General features: G+C 42.9%; 1 protein-coding gene across 2 annotated transcripts; it reads right to left on the bottom strand.

The window, feature by feature from the left end:
- Positions 1-873: 873 nt before the first annotated feature.
- Positions 874-18,250, bottom strand: Etfbkmt (electron transfer flavoprotein subunit beta lysine methyltransferase). Of its 2 annotated transcripts, XM_036180273.1 has the most exons (5): positions 18,153-18,250; positions 17,109-17,228; positions 13,326-13,731; positions 5,881-6,011; positions 874-1,330 (listed from the first exon to the last, which is right to left on the bottom strand). In XM_036180273.1, exons 3-5 carry the CDS (start codon positions 13,616-13,618, stop codon positions 987-989), a joined length of 768 nt encoding a protein of 255 aa, XP_036036166.1. In that variant the 5' UTR covers positions 13,619-13,731; positions 17,109-17,228; positions 18,153-18,250; the 3' UTR covers positions 874-986. The 2 variants fall into 2 exon arrangements, with proteins under 2 accessions (XP_036036166.1, XP_036036165.1); XM_036180272.1 differs by lacking the exon at positions 17,109-17,228.
- Positions 18,251-22,196: the final 3,946 nt, after the last annotated feature.

Raw genomic sequence — 22,196 nt, 5'->3', positions numbered from 1 at the left:
GTGTAACAAGGGAAGAAATTTATTTATTTTTTCCTTTTTTTTTTTTTTTTTTTAAAGATAGGTTCTCACCATGTAGCTCTGGCAGTCCTGGAACTCACTGTATACCAAGCTGGCCTCAAACTCACAGAGATCCACCTGCCTCTGCCTCCCAAGTGCTAAGATTAAACATATGCACCACTATGCATGGCTGGACAGAGGAAATTTCAAATAACTTTCTCCATTAGACAGGGTTTCACTATGTAGCTCTGGCTGTCCTGGAACTAACTCACTATGCAGCCCAGTCTGCGATCAGCCTACCTCAGCCTCCCAAGTGGTGGTATTCAAGCCTCAAGCCACCACACCCCCTGAAATTGTATTCTTTAAACTGAACCTTCTAAAGAGGAATGTGGTGGTATTGTGTTCCCCGAAATATTGTGTATTCCCTGAAATAAACTTATCTGGGGTCAGAGAACAGGATGGCCACAATATTAAACATGAGGATAGGCAGTGGTAGTACACGCCTTTAATCCTAGCATTCCAGATACAGAAATACCTCTGGATCTCTGAGCTCAAGGCCACATTAGAAACAACGAGGCATGGTAATACACGCCTTTAATCCCAGAAAGAGAGCCTTTAATCCCAGGGAGTGATGGCAGAAAGTAGAAAGATATATAAGGTGTGAAGACCAGAAACTAGCAGCATTTGGCTAGTTAAGCATTTGGCTGGTTAAGCTTTTAGAGCTTTGGAGCAGCACAGTTCATCTGAGATCGATTTGGATGAGGACTCAGAAGCTTGCAGTCTGAGGAAACAAGACCAGCTGAGGAACTGGCGAGGTGAGGTAGCTGAGCTGTGGCTTGTTCTGTCTCTCTGATCTTCCAGCAGTCACTCCAATAACTGGCCTCGGGTTTGATTTTATTAATAAGAACTTTCAAGATTCCTGCTATAGAGGAAAGCTTTAGAGTTTAATACAAACAGAACTATACCCATAATAAAAGCACTCTGACAAATCAGGGATGAAAATCCCACACTGCACTTGTGGTCAGTCCATTGTTATCCCGCTGAGTTGGCTCTGGAAGTGTGTATTCTTCCAGCTGATGCAGCCGATGCCGAATGCTGTGTCCACTGAACTGGGGCCTCCCAGGGTCACCAATCAATACTCGGGTTCTGTGGGTCCAAAAGTAGTTCTCCAGCCACAGATGAAGACTGTCTGCAAGGTCTTCATCATAAAACATATCTCCAAGAACAATGACATCAAACTTACCTTGTAGGGTATTCAGAATGTTTTCAGTTAAAATGGGAAAAGGATTCAGTCCATTTAATTTGCAATTTAGTGTAATCGCCATTCCTGCAACTTTACAAAACATGATAAATTGGTCTATAAGCATTTATCAGTAGGCTATTGTACTTTCTTGTTAAGGTGTTTAAAAATAACTTATTTTTTGCAAATCAAAACGACTCTGAGATACCACCTTACACCTGTCAGAGTGGCTAAGATCAAAAACACAGAAGACAGCTTATGCTGGAGAGGATGTGGAGCAAGGGGAACCCTCCTCCACTGCTGGTGGGAATGCAAGCTTGTACAGCCACTTTGGAAATCAATATGGCACTTCCTTAGAAAATTGGGAATCCATCTCTCCAAAGACCCAGCTGTAGCACTCTTGGGCATATACCCAAGGAATGATCAATCATACCACAAGGGTATTTGCTCAGCTATGTTCATATCAGCATTGTTTGTAATAGCCAGAACCTGGAAACAACCTAGATGCCCTTCAACTGAAGAATAGATTAAAAAAAAAAAAAAAAAATATATATATATATATATATATATATATATATATATATATATATATATATATATGGTACATATACACAATGGAGTACTACTCAGCAGAGAAAAACAATGACATCATGAGGTTTGCAGGCAAATGGATGGATCTAGAAAAAATCATCCTGAGTGAAGTAACCCAGACTCAGAAGAACCAACATGGTAGGTACTCACTCATAGGAGGATACTAGATGTAAAACAAAGATGACTAGACTGCTACACAACTCCAGGGAGGCTACCTAGAAAACAGGACCCTAGGAAAGACACAGGGATCACCCAATGACAGAGAAATGGATGAGATCTACATGAACAACCTGGACAACAGTGGGAGTAATAAAGGGCAAGGTTTGAGGGAAAGAAAGCTTAGGGGAGCAGGAGATCCCAGCTGGATCAAGAACAGAAAGGGAGAACAAGGAATAACAGACCATGATAAATGAAGACCACATGAGAACAGGAATAGGCAGAGTGCTGGAGAGGTCCCCTGAAATCCACAATGATACATCCTCTGTAGACTGCTGGCAATGGTTGAGAGAAAGCCTGATCTGACCTAGTCTGGTGATCAGATGGCCAAACACCCTAACAGTAGAGCTCGAACTCTCATCCAATAACTGATGGAAGTGGATGCAGAGATCCTCAGCCAGGCCCCAGGTGGAGCTCCAGGTGTCCAATTGTCAAGAAAGAGGAAGGACTGTAAGTGTGAACTGTTGAGCCCAAGATTGGAAAAAAGCACAGGGACAAATAGCCAAACGAATGGAAAAACACGAATTATAAACCAAAGGTTGTAGAGCTCCCAGCTGGATCAGGCCCTCTGGATAAGTGAGACAATTGAATGGCTTGAACTGTTTGGGAGGCATCCAGGCTATGGAACCAGGACCTGTCCTTAGTGCATGAGCTGGCTGTTTGGAACCTTGGGCTTACACAGGGACACTTTGCTCAGCCTGGAAGGAGGGGACTGGACCTGCCTATACTGAATCCACCAGGATTAAATGAATCCCCAGGGGAGTCTTGTCCCTGGAGGACATGGGCATGGAGGGGAGGAAATGGGGGAAGGTGGGGGTGGGGGCGGGAGGGGGGAGGACAGGGGAACCCATGGCTGATGTGTAAAATTAAAACACAAATATAATAATGATAATAATAATAATAATAATAATAATAATAATAAATAACTTATTTTTAACCAGGCAGTGGTGGCACATGCCTTTAATCCCAGCACTTGGGAGGCAGAGGTAGGTGAATCTCTGAGTTTGAGGCCAGCCTGGTCTACAAAGTGAGTTCCATGTCAGCCAGGACTATTACACAGAGAAACTCTGTCTTGAAAAATTTTAAAAAATAAATAAAAATAGGGCTGGAGAGATGGCTCAAAGATTAAGAGCACCAACTGCTCTTCCAGAGGTCCTGAGTTCAATTCCCAGCAACCACATAGTGGCTCACAACCATCTGTAATGAGATCTGGTGCTCTCTTCTGTATACAAAATAAATAAATCTTTTTTAAAAAGTTTATAAAAATAAATAAATAAAAATTAAAAAAGAACATTTTCCCTCCACATGAGCTCTATATTTCATTTTCTATTTTAGCCCAAGCTTTCTCAAAACATAAGTATTTATCAGTAATGATTAATATGAATTCTGCATAAAGAGTTCTTTAACATAGCTTATAAACAATTTCATTCTCTTTGAGATAAAAACTTTAACAGACAATATGCCTCTTTCTCTACTCTTCAGGAAATAGTATTTAGAAATTTTGCCAACTTAGTAATTATTAATTTATTATTAAAAAAAATTCACAATATCCTGTAATTCCACAACATGTAAGCCTTGTGTATATAGTCTGTATCATTTGCTATTTAGATCTCTTAACCAAGATCTTAATACTGATGAGGGAAGTAATTTGTTGCAGTAAAGGTCACCTTTTTGGCAAGGAGAATATCATGGCGCCAAACCTTGCATAAATATGTGTCTACCATTTTTATGAACTGAAAGTTCATGGGGGATAGTCTAAGTTTCTATGGTTAAACACGTTTTTTAATCTAACAACAGGGGCCCAGAAATGGCTTTGTAGGTTAAGATGCTTGCCACTAAATCTAAAAGAGTTCAATGCCTGAAGGCCAGGCATAGTTGCATACATTAATCCCAGCACTTAGCAGGCAGAGACAGGCAGATTTCAGTGAATTTGAAGCCAGGCTGGTCTATACAGGGAGTTCTAGGATAGCCAGGACTACACAGAAAGAACCTGTCTCAACAAACCAGAGTTCAATGCCTAAAACACATGATGGAAAGAGGGAACCAAATCCCACAAGCTATCCCCATTTCCCCATGTGACATGTACTGCAACACACACACACACACACACACACACACACACACACACACAGAGAGAGAGAGAGAGAGAGAGAGAGAGAGAGAGAGAGATGAATAAATAAATAATTGTAAAAATAATCTAATAGCTCCTTTGTAAAAGGGATCTTGTTGTTGAATTTAACTTTTTGTGCTTTGGTGTTTTGTCTGCATTCATGTCTGTGTGAGGGTATCGGATCCCTTGGAACTATAGTTATAGATAGTTGTGAACTGCTATATGGGTGCTGGAATTGAATCTGAGTCCTCTAGAAGAGCAGCCAGTGCTCTTAACCTCTGAGCCATCTCTCCACCCCCTGTTGTTATTTTTTTAGGGAAAGAAGTTAAAGTTTGTGTCAGTATAAAAAATATACTGGCTGGGCATGATGATGCATACCTGTCACTCCAAGACTTGGTAGTATGCAGCAGGAGGATTCTTGCAAGTATTAGCCAACCAGGGATACAAAGGAGGTACCAGGCCAGTTGGGTCTACAGCCTAAAACCCTGTCTCAAACCAACAAATAACAAAACAAAGAGGTTGGGCATGGTGGTGCACGCCTATAATCCCTGAATTTGAGAGATGGAAATAGGAAGATCAGACGTCCAAGGTCAGAGAACAGACAGCCACTAGAACAAAGCCAAAAATGGTGGCTAGAAAATGGGAAGAGTAAGCCCTAACAGAAGTTGGGCAATGGTGGTGCACGCCTTTAACCCCAGCACTTGGGAGGCAGAGCTAGCTGGATCTCTGAGTTCAAGGCCACTTTAGAAACAGCTAAGCATGGTGACCCATGCCTTTAATCCCAGAAACCCAACCTTTAATCCCAGGGAGTGGGGGCAGAAAGAGAAAGATATATAAGGCATGAGGACCAGGAACTAAACGTGTAAAGCATGTAGTTAGTAAGCATTTGGTTAAGCATTTGGCTGGATAAGCATTTAGGTTTTGGAGCAGCACAGTTCAGCTGAGAGCCATTGGGATGAGGACTCAGAAGCTTCCAGGATCACCCGAGGAACTAGCAAAGTGAGATAGCTGTGGCTTGTTCTGCTTCTCTGATCTTCCAGCATTCACCCCAATAACTGGCCTCGGGTTTGATTTTATTAATAAGAACATTTAAGATTCCTGTTACAATTTTTGGTATGTTTGTTTACTGTAGACAGAAAAACAAATGTTAGGTTTGATTAAATTATAACTGAAACCTCTTAATAAAATAAGACCCCTGGAGGGCTATACCTTAAATGAAGGTAGGATCAGAAAAAAATCAGATTAAATAAAAGCTTACCTGTCACCATTTGGGCCTCTTTTCTTTTCTTTTGTGTTTTGTTTTGAAACAGGTCTCATTTTGTAGCCCTAATTGCCCTGGAACTCTGCAGCCTACCTGACTCTGCCACTGCCTCCTGAGTGGGCTGCCATACCTAACACAACTTAGGTCTTAATGCAATAAAAATATCCACTAAAGACACAAGCTTATCTTTACTTGAACTTTGTGTCAAATAAACTTGACTTACACATTCAGAGAATTCTCAACTCAGAAGCTAACATATACGCCCCCAGGTTTGTATCCCTCTGGAGTATCTAGCAAACAAATCAAAACCTCTTGAGGAAATGCACTGTCAGGTCAGGCCCCAGATAATGTCCCACTGAAGGTACCTCACAGTATCAGATTACAAAAACAAGGCAGTAAGCAATTATGATGTATCTTGAATGGGGGGTAGTAAGCGTGAAATGTTTTAAAATATGCGGTCCTTACTGGGGTCTATGTCGTTGGCCAAGATCTTTGATGCTCCACTCATCTTAGCAGCAATTGCTGTAGCCCCACATCCACTCCCAAGATCTAAGACAGACTTTCCTCTAACAACATCCGGGTTATCCAAAAGATACCTAAAGTAGAAAGAAAAGAGAAAATACCTGAGGTATGGAAAAGGACAGTGAGAATTAGAAAAAATAAATAAACCAGAACAGGCAAGACAGTTCAGCAGATAAAGATGCTTGCTGCCAAATCTGATGACCTGAGTTCAAAGTGGAAGGAGAGAATCAATTCATGAAAGTTGTCCTCTGACCTCCACATGCACACCATGGCATACCTGTGCTACCACACACAAACACACAAAGCAATTAATTAAATGTAATTTTTCCCATGGTATAGAACCCACCTCTCCTAGACCAGTGGTAACAATACTATTCCTGGGAAATAGGAATACTTTTTGTTTGATAGCTATCCACCCTAAAGACACAACCAGATGAAATCAGGACCAATGCTAAAGCAGAGAAGATGGACATGCTAAAAGTACCCGCCTTGTTTCAGCTACTGTTTCTTAACAAAAAGTATCCTTGCAGCTATACCAAAAAACAGGACGGAGAGGAGGGAGCTTAAAAATGCAGAATCAAAACAAATGCAGGGTCCACCTAAGAAGTCCTTGAGCTGCCAAAGAAGAGAACATCCCAAATGATCACTCATACTTTCTGTGTGCAGAAGAGGCAGTTCTAGGGGAGGGTGGAATTTACAATAAATATTAAAGTGGGATCTTGGAAGGGTTGAGTCTTTAGGGTCTATCTTGGAACTCTGTACTTACTGTTGATATCCACATGAACCTGAGCACTAAGGGAGACATGCAGATCTTTTATGGCCATGGAGGTTCTTTATGGAGGTTCTTTAACAGCTGACATTAGAGTTTCTTGTGGGGCAGAAGCTTTATTTATGGATATACCTTAAGAAATCTTGTGTAAGGGGGTGAAACTATGCAACAAAGCACCAAAGGAATGACCAAACAAAACAATACTTTGGGGGTGAGGAGTGTGTTACAAAAATTAATATGAGGGCTGGAAAGTTGGCTCAGCAGTTAAGAGCACTTGTTGCTCTTTCAGAAGATCCAGGCTCAAGTCCCAGAACCCATATGATAGCTCACAGCTGTCTGAAACTCCAGTTCCAGAGGATCTGATGCCTTCTTCTGATCTCCATGGGCACCAGGCACACATGGAGTACAGAGACATACATTCAGGCAAAACACTCAGACACAAAATAAATAAATTTTTAAAAAAAATTTAAGAAAAAGTTGCTCAGTGGCACATGCCTTTAGTGCCAGCACTAGGAGGTAGAGGCAGGTGGAATCTCTGTGAGACCCAGGCCAGTCTGGTCTACAGAGCTCCAGGACAGCCAGACTACACTAGTGACACCATGCCTCAAAAAAAAGGAAAAAAAAAGTTAATACGACTCATTGCTGTAACCAAACACCTGACAAGAAACTCTTGGAGGAAGAGTTTATTTTGAAGGAACACAGTTTGGAGATATAATCTATCATGGGGAAGGCAGGCCTGGCAGTAGGGGGCTGTGGCAGCAGAAGTATGACAGAGCTTGCTCACATCAGTATAAATTATGAAGAAAAGAATTCCAGGACTCAGCTTTCTTCCTTTTTCTCTGTGTTCAGCGTGCAACCCATTCCTACTGGAGCAGTGTCACCCACATTTATGGTGGGCCCTCAGTTAGGCTTCAGTGGAAACATCCTATCTTTTAGTTTTTGTCAACTTGACACTAGCTAGAGGCAGGTGGGAAAGGGGACTTTCAACAGAAAACACCTCTTCCAGTTTGGCCTGCAGGACATTTTCTTCTTTAGTAATGACTTGCCTGAGTCCAACTCCAGTGGGGTTCAGGTCCCAAAGATGAGGTGTGGAGTTGGCCAGGTAAAGGAGGAGACTAACATGATCTGAGGGTGAATCTGGATGGCTACTTGATTGGAGGAGGTGGAGGCTACAACTTTTATAATCTATAATGTAGCATGAATCTTAAAGGTACTTGTTAATAAAATCAAACCCAAGGCCAGTTATTGGGGTGTATGCTGGAAGATCAGAGACACAGAACAAGCCACAGTTTCCTCACCTAGCCAGTTCCTCAGCTGGTCTTGTTTCCTCGGGCTGGAAGCTTCTGAGTCCTCATCCCAATGGCTCTCAGCTGAATTGCTTTGCTCCAAAGTCTAAAAGCTTATCTAGCCAAATGCTTAACTAACTACATGCTTTTCTCTTTTAGTTCCTGGTCCAGCCTTATGTACCTTTCTCTTTCTGCCCCCACTCCCTGGGATTAAAGGTTGAGTTTCTGGGATTAAAGGCGTGGGTCACCATGCTTAGCTGTTTCTAAAGTGGCCTTGAACTCAGAGATCCAGCTAGCTCTGCCTCCCAAGTGCTGGGATTAAAGGTATGTACCACCACCGCCCAACTTCTGTTAGGGCTTACTCTTCCCATTTTCTAGCCACCATTTTTGGCTTTGTTCTAGTGGCTGTCTGTTCTCTGACCCCAGATACGTTTATTTCGGGGAACACACAATATTTCAGGGAACACAATACCCACCACACTATAATTGCACAGAGGATTAAATAAGAAGGGGTATGTGAGTTGGGGTGTGGCTTGTGATCAGGGATTGAGGAAATTACCATTGACCTTGACAAGTTAATAGTCACCACAGTCATATGTTATTAGAAGGGCCACAGGTTCCTCGTCCCAGAGATAAAAATTATTCTCCTTTTAGCAAGGAGGAACTTTCTTCAAGCCCCTGAGAGGATGGGGGCTGTCTAGGGTTTTTATTGCTGTGAAAGACACCATGTCCATGGAAACCCTTATAAGGAAAACATCTAATTGGGGTGGCTTGCTTACAGTTCAGCGATTCAGTCTTTATCATCATGGTGGGGAGGTAGCTGAGAATCTTATATCTTACAGGCAACAGGAAGTCAACTGAGACACTGGGTGGTATCCTAAGCATAGGAAACCTCAAAGCCTGCCCCCACAGTGACACACTTCCTGCAACAAAGCCATACCTACTCCAACAATGCCACACCTCCTAATAGTGCTACTCCCTATGAGATTATGGGGGTCAATTACATTCAAACTACCACATTACACTCCCTGGCCCCTATAAGCTTGTAGCCATATAAGGACATAAAAATGCATTTAATCCAACTTCAAAATCTCCATGATCTATCACAATCTTAGCAATGTTTAGAAGTTCAAAGTTTCTTCTGAAATTCATGCAATCTCTTAACTGCAATCACCTGTAAAAATCAAAAAGCAGATCACATACTTCCAACATATAATGGCATAGTATGCATATTACCATTCCAAAATGAAGGGAAGGGAGCACAGTGAGGAAATAATGGACCAAACCAAGGTCAAAAACCAGCTGGGCAAACTCCAAACTCTGCATCTCTATGTCTGATATCAAAACACTCTTCAGAGATCTCCAATTCCTTTCAGCTCTGATGACTTTTTTCTCTTGGGCTGGGTCCACTCCTGGTTAGCAGCTCTCCTCAACAGGTATCCCATGGCTCTGGCACCATTAACATTTTGGGTGCACGAAGGCAATCTAGGCTTTACCTTCACAGCTTCACACAATGGCCTCTCTAGGCCTCCATTTAGGGACATCCCTGACACATGCCTGGGCTCAGCAGCTTTCCTTACTCTTAGGGGCAAATTCCACAGCCCCTTTCTTCTATCCTCAACTCCAAAAGCTGCCAAGTTCTGCTGTACTGGGGCTGGAACATGGCCCCATGTTCAATTACATCTTCACCAGCTTTCTGTCCTTCATTCTGTTATGCCCAAATCACCCCCAGAGAGACCACCAAAGACCAAGGATGTCCAGAATGCAACAGCAAGGTTTATTATAGGCATGCAATACTAGCCTGGCAGGGAACTCGTCCCAAGCACTCACTGGTTGCAGCGCAGGCAGGGAGGAGTTCCCTTTCTTTGTGAGGCTTGCTTTTTAAAGGCAAAAACTACAAGTCCCTCTAGGTTGTGGGGAAGTTAGTACAATTCTAATTGGCTAAATCTTCCCGGGCCTCCGTGTTATCTTATTTTAGTTTGTCCATTTGCTGTTGGAACTTTTAGAGCCCTTCTTTGGAGTTGAGACATGCCATCTCTGGGACACCCCACGGTTAATCAGTCACCACCAAATGGCCTGGCTTTTGTCCAGCATTTGGGGCACTCTTTTGTTAATTAGTTGCTACCACATGGTTCTTCCTGACTTTGTACTTTTAAGTTCCTGGGGCTGGCACCATCATTTCTGGGAGCTTGAAACTGGCCTGGGTCTATCTATATTAAGATATCTTTGTCTAAGCCTCCTTCTTTGTCTTAGAGAATAGAGGGTCCCACAATTCTCTAAGCTTGGCTGTCCTGAAACTGGATCTATAGACGAGGGTGGCCTTGAACTCAGAGATCTGCATGCATTCTGAGTACTGGAATTAAAGGTGTGCATCACCACACCTGGCTCTAAGTTTTTCTTTAATTCCTTTTCACAAATTGGAAGATTAGCTGGGTGGGGTCTTGCCCTGAGGTCACCACTCCCTTTACAGCATTTATATCCTGCTCTTCTTTAATCTGTTGGTCTCCTAGAACATAGGACTTAGCTCCATTCCATTTCCTAGTGCCCTTTTTCTCCTTGAACTGTACACTTTGTATTTTCCCTTGCTCAGCTTGCTTCTTTTCACTATAAATCTTCATCAGAGTCAACACTAATAACCACACAACAGTCTATACTAGGCTGTTTTGAGATTTCCTCTGCCAAAAGAATTAATCCAAAACTCTTCACTTTAGCCTCAGGCAGACTCTTCAAACAAGGACAAAAGCAGCCACATTCTTCATCAAAATCTAAGAACAATTTCTAGACAACATACTAAAATTCTTCTCCTCTGAAATCTCTTGATCCAGCCCCAGACAGTTCAAATCATTATCAGCACCACTGTCTTCCATGCTCTCCTACTAGTAAGACCCATTAAACAGTGCTTAAAGCATTCCACTGCTTTCCTAACTCAAAGTACCAAAGTCCAAATTCCTCCAAACAAAACATGGTCCAGTACAACAATATCTCAGTCTCTGGTACCAACTTCTGTCTTAGTTAGGGTTTTTATTGCTGTGAAGAGACTCCAACACCATGGCAACTCTTATAAAGGAAAACATTTAACTGAGGTAGCAGCTTACAGTTCAGGGTTTAGTCCATCATGGTGAGGAACATGGTGGTGTGAGTAGCTCAAACCGGCAGGCTGCCACTAACTTGAGAGAGACAAGTAGAAAGCTGTTTTTAGTTCCGTTTTAGAATCTTTTTTGTCAGGTTTTAGGTGGAAACTCTTGCCCCATGTTGGGCGCCATTTGTAATTGGAGAGCTTCTCTCCAGCCCCCCGCCAAGCCCTATTAGTCCAACAACCCACTTATAAAATAAACACACAGACATTCATATTATTTAAACTGCTTGGCAATTAGCTCAGACCTACCATTGTCTAGCTCTTACTCTTATATTTAGCCCATTTCTATTAATCTATACTTTGCCATGTGGCTCGTGGCTTACCAGTACCTTATGTATTTTCTCTCATGGCGGGTTCCTGGCGTGTGCATCTGACCTGCAGTGTGGTGGGAATGAGGAGTCTACAAGCAGCACTTTACTCTGCTGCAGGGTGGATTTAGCCTTTGCTAGTTTAAAAAAAAAAAAAAAAAAAAAAAAGGTTTCTGGGCTATGCACTGCTTTGGTAGAACTGCTTCTGATAGTTGATGGTACAGGTGTGCAGGTAGACATGGTGCTGGCTACATCTTGATCAGAAAGCAACAGGAAATAGACTTTGACACTTAGTGAAGCTTAAGCAAAAGAGAACTCAAAGCCTACCCCCACAGTGATGTATTTCTCTCACAAGGCCTTACCCCCTCCAACAAAGCCACACCTTCTAATAGTGCCACTCCCTATGAGATTATGGGGGCCAATTACATTCAAACTACCACAGGGGCTTTTATCTAAGTGTCTGATCTTGGGAAAAGGATTTTCTTGGAGGACCAGACACTCCATTATAGAATATTGCAGTTTTTTTTAATATGGCTTAATTTATCCAAATAGTTATTGCTTAAAGTGAGTAAAGATGAAGTTAGACAAATATTACTGTGAAGCAGAATAGGCCTTAGGAATTTACCAATCCTGGTTATCAAATATACCTCATTAATCAAGCATATGTTATTTATCCAAATTTTCTAGCAGCTTGGTGTTAACTTGTGTGGGAATAGGCAGAGTTGTAACACTATATGGTTCCATGGTGATGGAGATTTTTTTCCAAAGAATTATTTTGTTTAAAGGGGTTGCCATTTTATATATTTTCATCCTTCAAAGCTCGCACAAAATTTCCCAAAGGAAAATGCACAAGGGAACTCCCAAACCACATAGAAGAATCATTAAAAATGGAAATAAAGGTGCTGGAGAACTATGATCCACAAAATCAAAATGCTGGAACTTTGTCAAGCAGCAATGGTCCCCATGTGATCCACACCAATGATTGATGTGGGAGTGCCCAGCCCTCTGGGAGCAATGCACTGGCAGGTAATGCTGTCTGGTATTAGAAAGCAAGCTGAGCAAGCCATGAAGAGCAAGCCAGTAAGCAGCCCTCCTCCATGGCCTCTGCTTCAGTTCCTTCCTCCAAGTTCCTGACTGGAGTTCATGCCCTGACTTTCTGGATGATGGACTGTGATCTAAAAGCTGCTTTTGGTTGTAGTTTTTTTATTACAGCAATGAAAACTCTAACAAAAGCACACCCTGATGGACATGTCCAGAGCTGTGTCTTGTAGGTAATTCCAAATTCAACTGAGTTGACAACAAAGGTTACCCATGATGGGTGTGAAGAGAACTACTTTGTCATTACAGTATCCCTATCTATGACAGTCATGAAGCCAAGCTAATTTAACAGTGACCAGTTTTGGATGTAGCTACAGCACTCTCTGAATTTTTTAGTTGACAATCCTTGTCTTCTCTCTTGGTCTCAGTTGAAAACCCAGACTCAAGAGGCCTCCATCCCCCACTCTCCTCTCTGTGGCAAGTGCCCAAGTCAAGTATGTGAGTATATAGATACTATTTAAATTTTTAAAGAAAGTATTGCTATATATCACAGTATAGCTTCAAACGCTCCTGGCTCAGCTGCCAAGTGCTAGATTACCAGGGGACACACACCATCATGTATAACTATAGGAGGCCTTTTGGAGATGACTTTGTCTTCCCACAGGACAAACCTTTTTCTATTTTATGAGAAGGATAGCAATCCAAACCATACGTAAGTTGGGACCTGCATGAATCCCAGTGACTTTCTGGTTTTGTTGTTATATTATAGGGGCAGAAAAAATAGCACAGAGGTGGGGGTGGATGCTGAAGGGAAAAATAGCCTTAAAGTTTCACATTTCACCCAGACATACCTAGAGAGGGCCTGGCCTCCTGGCCAGTAGATTGCCCAGTAGGGATCACTGTAGGGCCACAGGTCAGCCCTTTCCCACCAGAACTTGCACCTGGGGGTCAAAAGCCGTAATTGGATTTCAGGGGTAAGGCTGCCACTGCTGGTGACTTCAGTATTCTCCTCCAGGTAGGCTTTCATCTCAGGGTTCAAACAGCTCCCTGCTGTCCTCCAGGGAAACAGGGGCAACCCACTACTCATAGCCTGCAGGAAATGCCAATGGCTCCTGGAAGTTTTCCAACCCAGGCTGAAAGCCATTAGTACTTCTCCAAACCTCAGGTTCTGTCAGTGTTGCTATTAACAAGGACTGCTCCCCAAGCAGACAGAATGAGGGTCTGTCTCTCCTCGTAGTGGACACTGGAAGTTTGGATCTGTACATCAAACAAACAAACAAACAAGCAATATTGAAAATTCTTAGTCCATATCTTTCAACCTAACAAGAAAATAAGCTAGTGTAAGCTCTAACAACTCATAAGCACAAGTTCATTTCAGAGGACAGCTTTGGCTTATCAATTTGGGTAAAGAAATCCAGTTACTTTTTTTTTTTTTTTTTTACTGTGAAAACCTTTTAGTAATTCATAATGACAAAAACACACAGGCATTTTATTTTACAACAATCTTCAATAAAATGAAATAAGGTTGTAGCATGAATGTCAAAGAGTCTTATTAATAAGATCAAACCTGAGGCCAGTTATTGGGGTGAATGCTGGAAGATCAGAGAGATAGAACCACAGCTTCCTCACCTTGCCAGTTCCTCAGCTGACCCTGTTTTCTCAGACTAGAAACTTCTGTGTCCTCATCCCAATGGCTCTCAGCTGAATTGTGCTGCTCAAAGCCTAAAAGCTTAACCAGCCAAATGCTTAACCAGCCAAATGCTTAACCAACCAAATGCTGCTAGTTTCTGGTCTTCTCGCCTTATATATCTTTCTCTTTCTGCCATCAATCCCTGGGATTAAAGGCGTGTGTCTCCATGCTGGCTGTATCCTTGAACACACAGAGATCCACCTAGCTCTGCCTCCCAAGTGCTGGGATTAGAGGCGTGCACCACCACCGCCCAGCTTCTGCTATGGCTTGCTCTGACCCATTTTCTAGCCACCATTTCTGGCTCTGTATCTAGTGGCTGTCTGTTCTCTGACCCCAGATAAATTTTATTAGGGTGCACAATATTTTGGGGAACATAATACCACCACATTTCCCCTTTTTTGTCTAAAATTTTAAAAAAGCTTATAACTAATACAAGAAAAATCATATCCAATAAGTATATACAATATACATAGCCAAGATTACATTAAAGATGTCTAGTCCATTACCATTTGATAGATTCAGGTGAAAAACTCCATTAATATATAACAATGTCCAGTCCAGTAACATTTGATAAACTCAGACAAAAATTTTTCATTATTTATCCTATCTTTTTTCTTTTCATAATAGATTCAGGTAGTACTCTACCTTTTGTCATTTTTATATCTTTCCCTTTTTCTTTTTACAGTAGATTCAGTGATCTACCCATTTATCCTATTATTCGTTACCTTTTTTCTCAGGGTAGATTCAGTTCTACCTCATATCTATATTCTCCTTTTTCTTTTTTAAACAAAAACTCTATTTTTGGGTTAATTGCCAAGTCCTGTATCATTTGTCCAGCCACTGCATAATGAGAAAGTACAGGGCTTGTCACAAGTCCTTGTTCAAGTAGTCTGTCAGGCTGGATCATCTCAGCTAGCCATCTCAAAATTGTCCTGAGCAGTTTGTAGTCCAAAGTCGATCTTTTGGTGGTGTTAATCAGCTTAATGGCTTTATCATAGTCCATATGGAATCATCGTTGTGAGATCCTGTCATCCTTTTGAAGATTCCAAAGTCGCTGTTCAGTGTGGTCATGGTTCCCTTTAGTTTTTTTGTTTGTTTGTTTGTTTGTTTTGGTGCCTCCTCTGTGGTTTGGAGCAATCACAGTCTGATAAATGTCTGTCTCTCGGAACGATGAGTGTTCTTCCCTAGAAGAGAATATCTTCACAGCAACTGCTCCCCACCATTGTCTTGCCAAACTTTTTCAAACTGACCTTTGCCAATGCTTTCTTGTAATACAATGGTCCTGGCAATTCTTCTCTGAACAAGCAGCAGTAAACCCTTTGTCCTAGGTAGCAGCATCACCACAGTCACTAATACTATGAGAAGCAGCCTGCAACTTGGAGCAGCAGTCACTGCCTTCATGGTCCCTCCACTGTTTGTGGCTGGGCCCCGGCTGAAACTTCTCCTTAGCAAGTCTCCTAGGTCGGCCTCAAACTCAGGATCCTTCTGCCTCTGCCTTCTTTAGTAAATCCTACTAGTGTGCATCACCACAACTGGCCGAGAGTAGCTCGGGCCTGAACTGGGGCCCGCAAGGCCACAGGCAAGTAGCTTTTTCTCGAATTTGTACCACGAACGTTGGGCGCCAGATGTAGCATGAATCTTAGAGGGTTTTGTTGTTTTGTTTTTAGGATACACTTGCTCTGGGGCTAAGGAGATGGCTCGGCAGTTAAGAGCACTTGCTGCTCTTGCAGAGGACCCAGGTTCAGTTCTTAGCACCCACATGATATCTCACAATCATAACTCCAGCTCCAGGAGATCTGGTGCCCTCTTCTGGCTTTGTCAGGCACCAGACATAGACACACAGACACACAGACACACGGTGCATTTATACACATGCAGGCAAAACACCCATACCCATCAAATATAAACATACTGTAGCCCAGGCTGCACTGGAATTCACTGTGTAGACCAAACTGACATCAAGCTGCAGTGAGGCTCCTGCTTCTGTCTCCTGAGTGCTGAATTACAGCTATATGCATTATACCCAGCCTGAACTTCACTGTAATAGGACACCAACTTCTAAATTCATGTCAATATTGATTCGATTTTACCAAACCTAAACTTAAAATATCTATAACCCAAAGTATACACTGGTAAGAAGAAATGAGGAATGCCATCTTTTGCTTGTTTTCTGGCACAGGGTCTCTCTATTATGTAGCTCTGGCTGTCCTGGAACTCACACCTTGAACTCACAGATCTCCACCTGCATCTGCCTCCAGAGTGCTGGACTAATGGCATGTGCCACTATACCTGACTTGTTGTTGTTGTTGTTGTAAAGATTTATTTTTATTTGTGTGTCTGAGTGTATGTGACTGTCTGCAGAGGCCAGAGGCACTTGCTCCCCGTATAGGGAGTTGTAAGCTACTGACGTGGGTACTGAGAACTGACCTTGGTCCTCTACAAGAGCATCAAGTGCTTTTAACCTCTGAGCCACCTCTCCAGCTCCTTTGTTGTTGTTGTTGTTGTTGTTGTTGTTGTTTTCAGACAGTCTCATGGCTCAGATTGGCCTCCAACTAAATAGAAAAGGATGATGTTGAATTTCTGACTCTCCTACGTCACAAGTGCTGTGCAGCCACTACTCCAGGTTTATTTTTGCTTGGGGTCAAACCCAAGGCTTCACGGATGCTAACCAATGGGGCTTTAAGGTTCACAGCAGAGCAATAAGGAATTGCTTTGAATTTGAACACCATGTCTTCTGAACAGTTTGGTTATGAAGAAGTTATAAAGACAATCTAAGTAGGTACTCAAATTATGCTCTAAGAAAGATAGCAGGCTGGGTATGGTAGTGCACACCTTGCCTTTACTCCCAGAACTTGGGAGGCAGAGGCAGGCAGATCACTGTGGAAGAAAAAGCAGTGACAAACAAGAGCTGAGCTCAAGCCAGACCATCAGAACCCCGCCATACCTGACTGGGCAGTGTTACTGTCTGAGGGTCTTGATTGGGTTCAGCTTTCTCTGCAAGTTCCATAGTTAAAAAGCAGGAAAACTTTCAAGCTCAATGGTAGCAGTGGAGAAATCTCAGACACTGAAAACAGGAGCAGACAGAGTCAATAGTTTAAGAAGGGCTTTTATTGAGGGTGAAGAAACACACACATGCAACAAACACACAGAGAAAGACTCTCCTCCTCAAAGTAGAAGGGGCACTTGGGGAGCTGGAAATCAGTCTCTTCTTGAGGGTTAGGGTTTTTTTAAGTCTCTGAAAGGTCTTGCTCCCCTAATTTGGTGTTGATCACTTTGAAGAAAGACAGGATGGCTGGTTGGACAACTATTGTGAAAATATGTCCTGTTCTGGCCTTCAGCTTGTGGAGCCAGTCCCTCAGTAGGGGACGGCTGGAAGAAGAAAAAGGCCTTTGTTTTAAGATGCCAGACTTTTGTCTCAGGTCAGGAGGGTGAGGAAAAACCATCCATCTCGAAAGTTTTCCACTTTATTATCCAGTCATGGTCCCTCTTCCTATCTGTCTGACTCCAATCCCTCAGTAGGTGGACTGCCTACCTGGACTACTATCTTACAAAAAACAGACAGAGAGAATGAGCAAACCGCCTGGAGAGAAGGTGCAGCATTGAGAGCTTGCTTCTCTTCTGTAGGACCAGGGTTTGGTTCCCAGTGTCAGTGTCCCAGAGTGTGCCTACCTGTAACTTTGGCTTCTGGTGACACATTCTGGTCTACACACACACACACACACACACACTCGGTTAACAATGCAGGCAGGGCACAGTAGCACATGTCTGTAATCTCCTCACTTGGGAGGCTAAGGCAGGACTGCCTCTAATTAGAGCAAGTCTGGGCTGCACTGCAGGCCAGGGCTACAAAGTGAGACCTTGTCTCAAGTAAAGAAATAAAAAGGTTAAATTACAAACAATGCTTGTCACCACGTTACTTTCCTAAGGGAAAAAAAAGAAAAGAAAAAAGGGCAGGACTCTGCTTTTAAAAGGGTAGTGCGGTTCTTACCTGACTTTGCTGGAGCTTCACGCGCAGGAAGAAAAAAAAAAATGTACACGAATCTCCTTTCTGGGAAAAGGAAGTCTCTGAGCCTGCAGCTGGGAAGACACTGGGCGGCCAGAATGAGGAGGCGGAGAAACGTGGACTGCGCAGCCGCCAGGACACACCAGTCCCGCCCTTCTTCCTAGCTGTGTTTTGTTCTGGATCTCTCCCGGTTCTCAAGGTAGTTGGGAACCATAAAGCCCTTCTGTAACCTTGAGATTAGGGGCCTGTGTCCTCTGGTCAGTCCCTGTAGACCTGGAGCGCAATTGCACAGCTTTGTGCGCCATGTCTGGGGAATTCTGATTTTTAAAATCTCCTGCAGAGCTGTATGCAGCCAGCATGTAAAGCCAAGCACTCCTGAGAGCATGAATCTGGAGAGTGAGTAAACTTTCTATGACACATTCAGTTGCACTAAATCACAATATATGGGTCCCCTATTGTAAAGTCACAGCCTACGGCGATTTTCAGCCTGTAGAGCTCAGGTTCTGAATCTCTTATATCCACCTTTCTAAGGAGTTTAGATCCCCCACAGGCCCCCAGCTCACGACTCCAAAATTAAGCCATCTCACTTTCATTCATGAAAATCTATGATGTACAAGAAAAAAAAAAACCAAACTAAGAAAATGACAAGCTATGTTTTTGCATCTAAATTTACAATTTGAGGAATGCTCCTCAGATGCCTGGTCAAAATCTGAATTGGGGCCTGGCTCAATTGTTAGGAGTTTTTACGTAGCCTGAGACCCTGGGAGCCATCTCTAATCTTATGTAGCACTCTGGAGTGGATGAAAGAGTTCAAGTTAGAAGTCAGCCTTGGCTACATGACACCCAGTCTCAGAAAAAAACAACAAAAGAAAAGCTGGACCCATCTAGGTGACTCTGTGCCAGGGCCACTGCCAAGCCTGACAACCAGAAGCCCACAAGTGTCTTCTGACTTTCACACCCCAGCACACACACACACCACAATAAATAAATGTAATAAAAACTTTAGAAATCTGTGTTTAGGGGCTAGAGAAATGGCTCAGTGTCTGAACATGTGTAGTGTTTGCAGAGGATCTGAGTTTGCCTCTCAGACCCACACAAGGTGATTCACAACTGCCTGTATTCCAGCTCGAGGGCTTAAAAATGTTTATTTTATTATATTTTTTCAAGACAGGGTTTCTCTGTGTAGCCTTGATTGTCTTGGAACTCATTCTGTAGACCAGGATGGCCTTGAATTCACAGAGATCTACCTGCCTTTGCCTCTGCTTCCTGAGTGCTGGGATTAAAGGCATGTATCACTACCACTCAGATTTTTTTAATCCTCTTCTTTTTTGGGGGTGGGGAGGGACAGGATCTCACCAGGCATGGAACTCACTCTGTAGACCAGGCTGGCCATGAACTCACAGAGATTCATCTGCCTCTACTGGCTAAGTGCTGTGATTAGAGGCATGAGTCACTACACCTGATGCTTAAAAAATTTATTTCTATTTTTAATTATGTGCATCTGTATGTGTCTGTGCACATGAGTGGAGATTCGCAAGGCAAGGCAGGGCAGGGCAAGGCAAAGCAAGGCAAGGCAATAGTGTCACTCCCTATGGGCCAAGCTCTCAAGCATATGAGTCTCAGAGGACCATGCTTAGTCAAACCACCACATCCCACTCCCTGACCTCCATAGGCTTATAAAATGCATTTAGACCAACTTCGAAAGTCCCTATGGTTATCACAGTCTCAACAGTATTTAAAAATCCAAAATTCAAAGTTCTTCTGAGATTCATGCAATCTCTTAACTGTAACCCCCCCTATAAAATCAAAATCAAAAGAGCAGATCACATACTTCCAACATATAATGGCACAGGATATACATTACCATTCCAAAATGAAGGAAAGGGGACACAGTGAGGAAATACTGGACCAACTTGACTGAAAACCAGCTAGGCAAACTCCAAACTCTGCATCTCCATGTCTGATATCAAAATGCTCTTCAGATCTCCAACTTCTTTCATCTTGACTAAAACATACTTTTTTCTCTTGGGCTAGTTCTACTCCCTATTAGCAGCAGCAGCTCTCCTCAGCAGGTACCCCACAACTATGGCATCTCCAACATCTTGGGTTCTCCAAGGCAATCCAGGCTTCACCTTCACAGCTTCACACAATGACCTCTAGGTCTCCATGCAGGGACATCCCTGACACATGCCTGAGCTCAGCAGCTTTCCTTAATGGAGGAGGGAGATTCTGTAACCCCTTTCTTCTAGCCTTGACTCTAAAGCCAAGACCATATGGCTGAAGCTGCCAAGTTCTACTGCTTGGGGTTGGAACATGCCCCCCTTGTTCAATTACATCTTCACCAGCTATCTGTTTTTGGTAGTTTCCTTTACTGCCTACCTAAGCTTGGTTGTCCTGAAACTGAATCTATAGACCAGGGTGGCCTTGAACTCAGAGATGTGTATGCCTCGGTCTCCTGAGTACTGGGATTAAAGGTATACATCACTAGGCCTGGCTCTAAGCTTTTCTTTGATTCCTTTTCACCGGTTGGAAGATTAGCTGGGTGGGGTCATGCCCTGAGGTTACCACTCCCTTTACAGCATTTAATAACTTGCTCTTCTTTAATCTGTTGATCTCCTTGAACATAAGACTTAGCTCCATTCCATTTCCTGGTGCCCTTTTCTCAATCTGTACATTTTGTATTTTCCCTTGATCAGCTTGCTGCTGCTGCTTCTTCTCCCCCTCCTCCTCCTCCTCCCCCTCCTCCTCCTCCTCCTTCTCCTTCTTCTTCTTTTTGGTTTTTCGAGACAGGGTCTCTCTGTGTAGTTTTGGTGCCTGTCCTGGATCCTGCTCTATAGACCAGGCTGATCTCGAACTCACAGAGATTCGCTTGGCTCTGCCTCCCGAGTGCTGGGATTAAAGGCGTGCGCCACCACCTCCTGCCCGGCTTCAGCTTGCTTTTTTTAATTATGCATTTTCATTAGAGTTAACACCAATAACAACACAACAGCCTATACTAGACTGTTTTGAGATTTCCTTGCCAGTGCAATTAATTGAAATCTCTTCACTTTAGCCTCAGACAGACTCTTTGGACAAGGGCAAAATGTAGCCACATTATTCATCAAAATATCTAAGAACAATCTCTAGACAACATACTAAAAATTTTCTCTGAAACCTCTTGATCCAGGCCCCCTCAGCACCACTGTCTTCCATGTTCCTACTAGAAGGGCCCTTTAAGCCTTACTCTAAACATTCAACTGCTTTTCTAATCCAAACCCAAAGTCCACATTCCTCCAAACAAAAGCACCGTCAACCTATCACAACAAGTACCAGTCCTTGGTACAAACTTCTGTCTTAGTTAGGGTTTCTACAGCTGTAAAGAGACCTCATTAATGCGAGAAATCCACGGAGTCTATGTAGATGTAACTGTCTTGTTAAATAAGAAACACAGAGACAATTATAGAGTTAAAAGCCAAGAGGTCAGAGCAATAGCTAAGAGCTGAAAACCTTATCCTTCACTGCTGCTCTGTCTTTCCTCTCCATAAGAGACCTACTTCTGTGTGTGTTTTTCTTTTTTATAGACTTTCTGTTCTTCTTTCACATTGGTTATAAACCCAACCACATGACCTCCTCGTCACTGCCTGTCTGTACAGACCTCCAGGTCTTCTACGGTTGGTATTGAGATTAAAAGCATGTAGTGCTGTGGATATCGCTCTGTGTAAATAAAGTTCTGATTGGCCAGTGGCCAGGCAGGAAGTATAGGTGGGACAAGAGAGAAGAGAATTCTGGGAAGTAGAAGGCTGGAGAGAGACACCACCAGCTGCTGCCATGAAAAGCAACATGTAAAGACACTGGTAAGCCACAAGCCATGTGGCAAAGTATAGACTAACAGAAATGGGTTAATTTAAGATAGAAGAAGTAGATAACAAGCAGCCTGCCACGGCCATACAGTTTCTAAACAATGTAAGTTTCTGTGTGCTTTCTTGATTGGGTCTGAGCGACTGTGGGACTGGCGGGTAAGAGAGATTTGTTCTGACTGGGTCAGGCAGG

The sequence above is a fragment of the Onychomys torridus genome, chromosome 3 (assembly GCF_903995425.1).
Source record: "Onychomys torridus chromosome 3, mOncTor1.1, whole genome shotgun sequence".
NCBI classification, from domain to species: Eukaryota; Metazoa; Chordata; class Mammalia; order Rodentia; family Cricetidae; genus Onychomys; species Onychomys torridus.
This window is presented reverse-complemented; position numbering and strand designations above follow the sequence as displayed.

Coding starts and splice junctions, on each gene's coding strand:
- Etfbkmt (XM_036180273.1), bottom strand. CDS start 13,618: ATGGCTTTCAGCCTGGGTTGGAAAACTTCCAGGAGCCATTGGCATTTC. Junction 6,012..13,325: donor GGAGGCCAGGCCCTCTCTAG/GTATGTCTGGGT, acceptor TTTCTACTTTAG/GTATCTTTTGGATAACCCGG. Junction 1,331..5,880: donor GGCCAACGACATAGACCCCA/GTAAGGACCGCA, acceptor TGTTTTGTAAAG/TTGCAGGAATGGCGATTACA.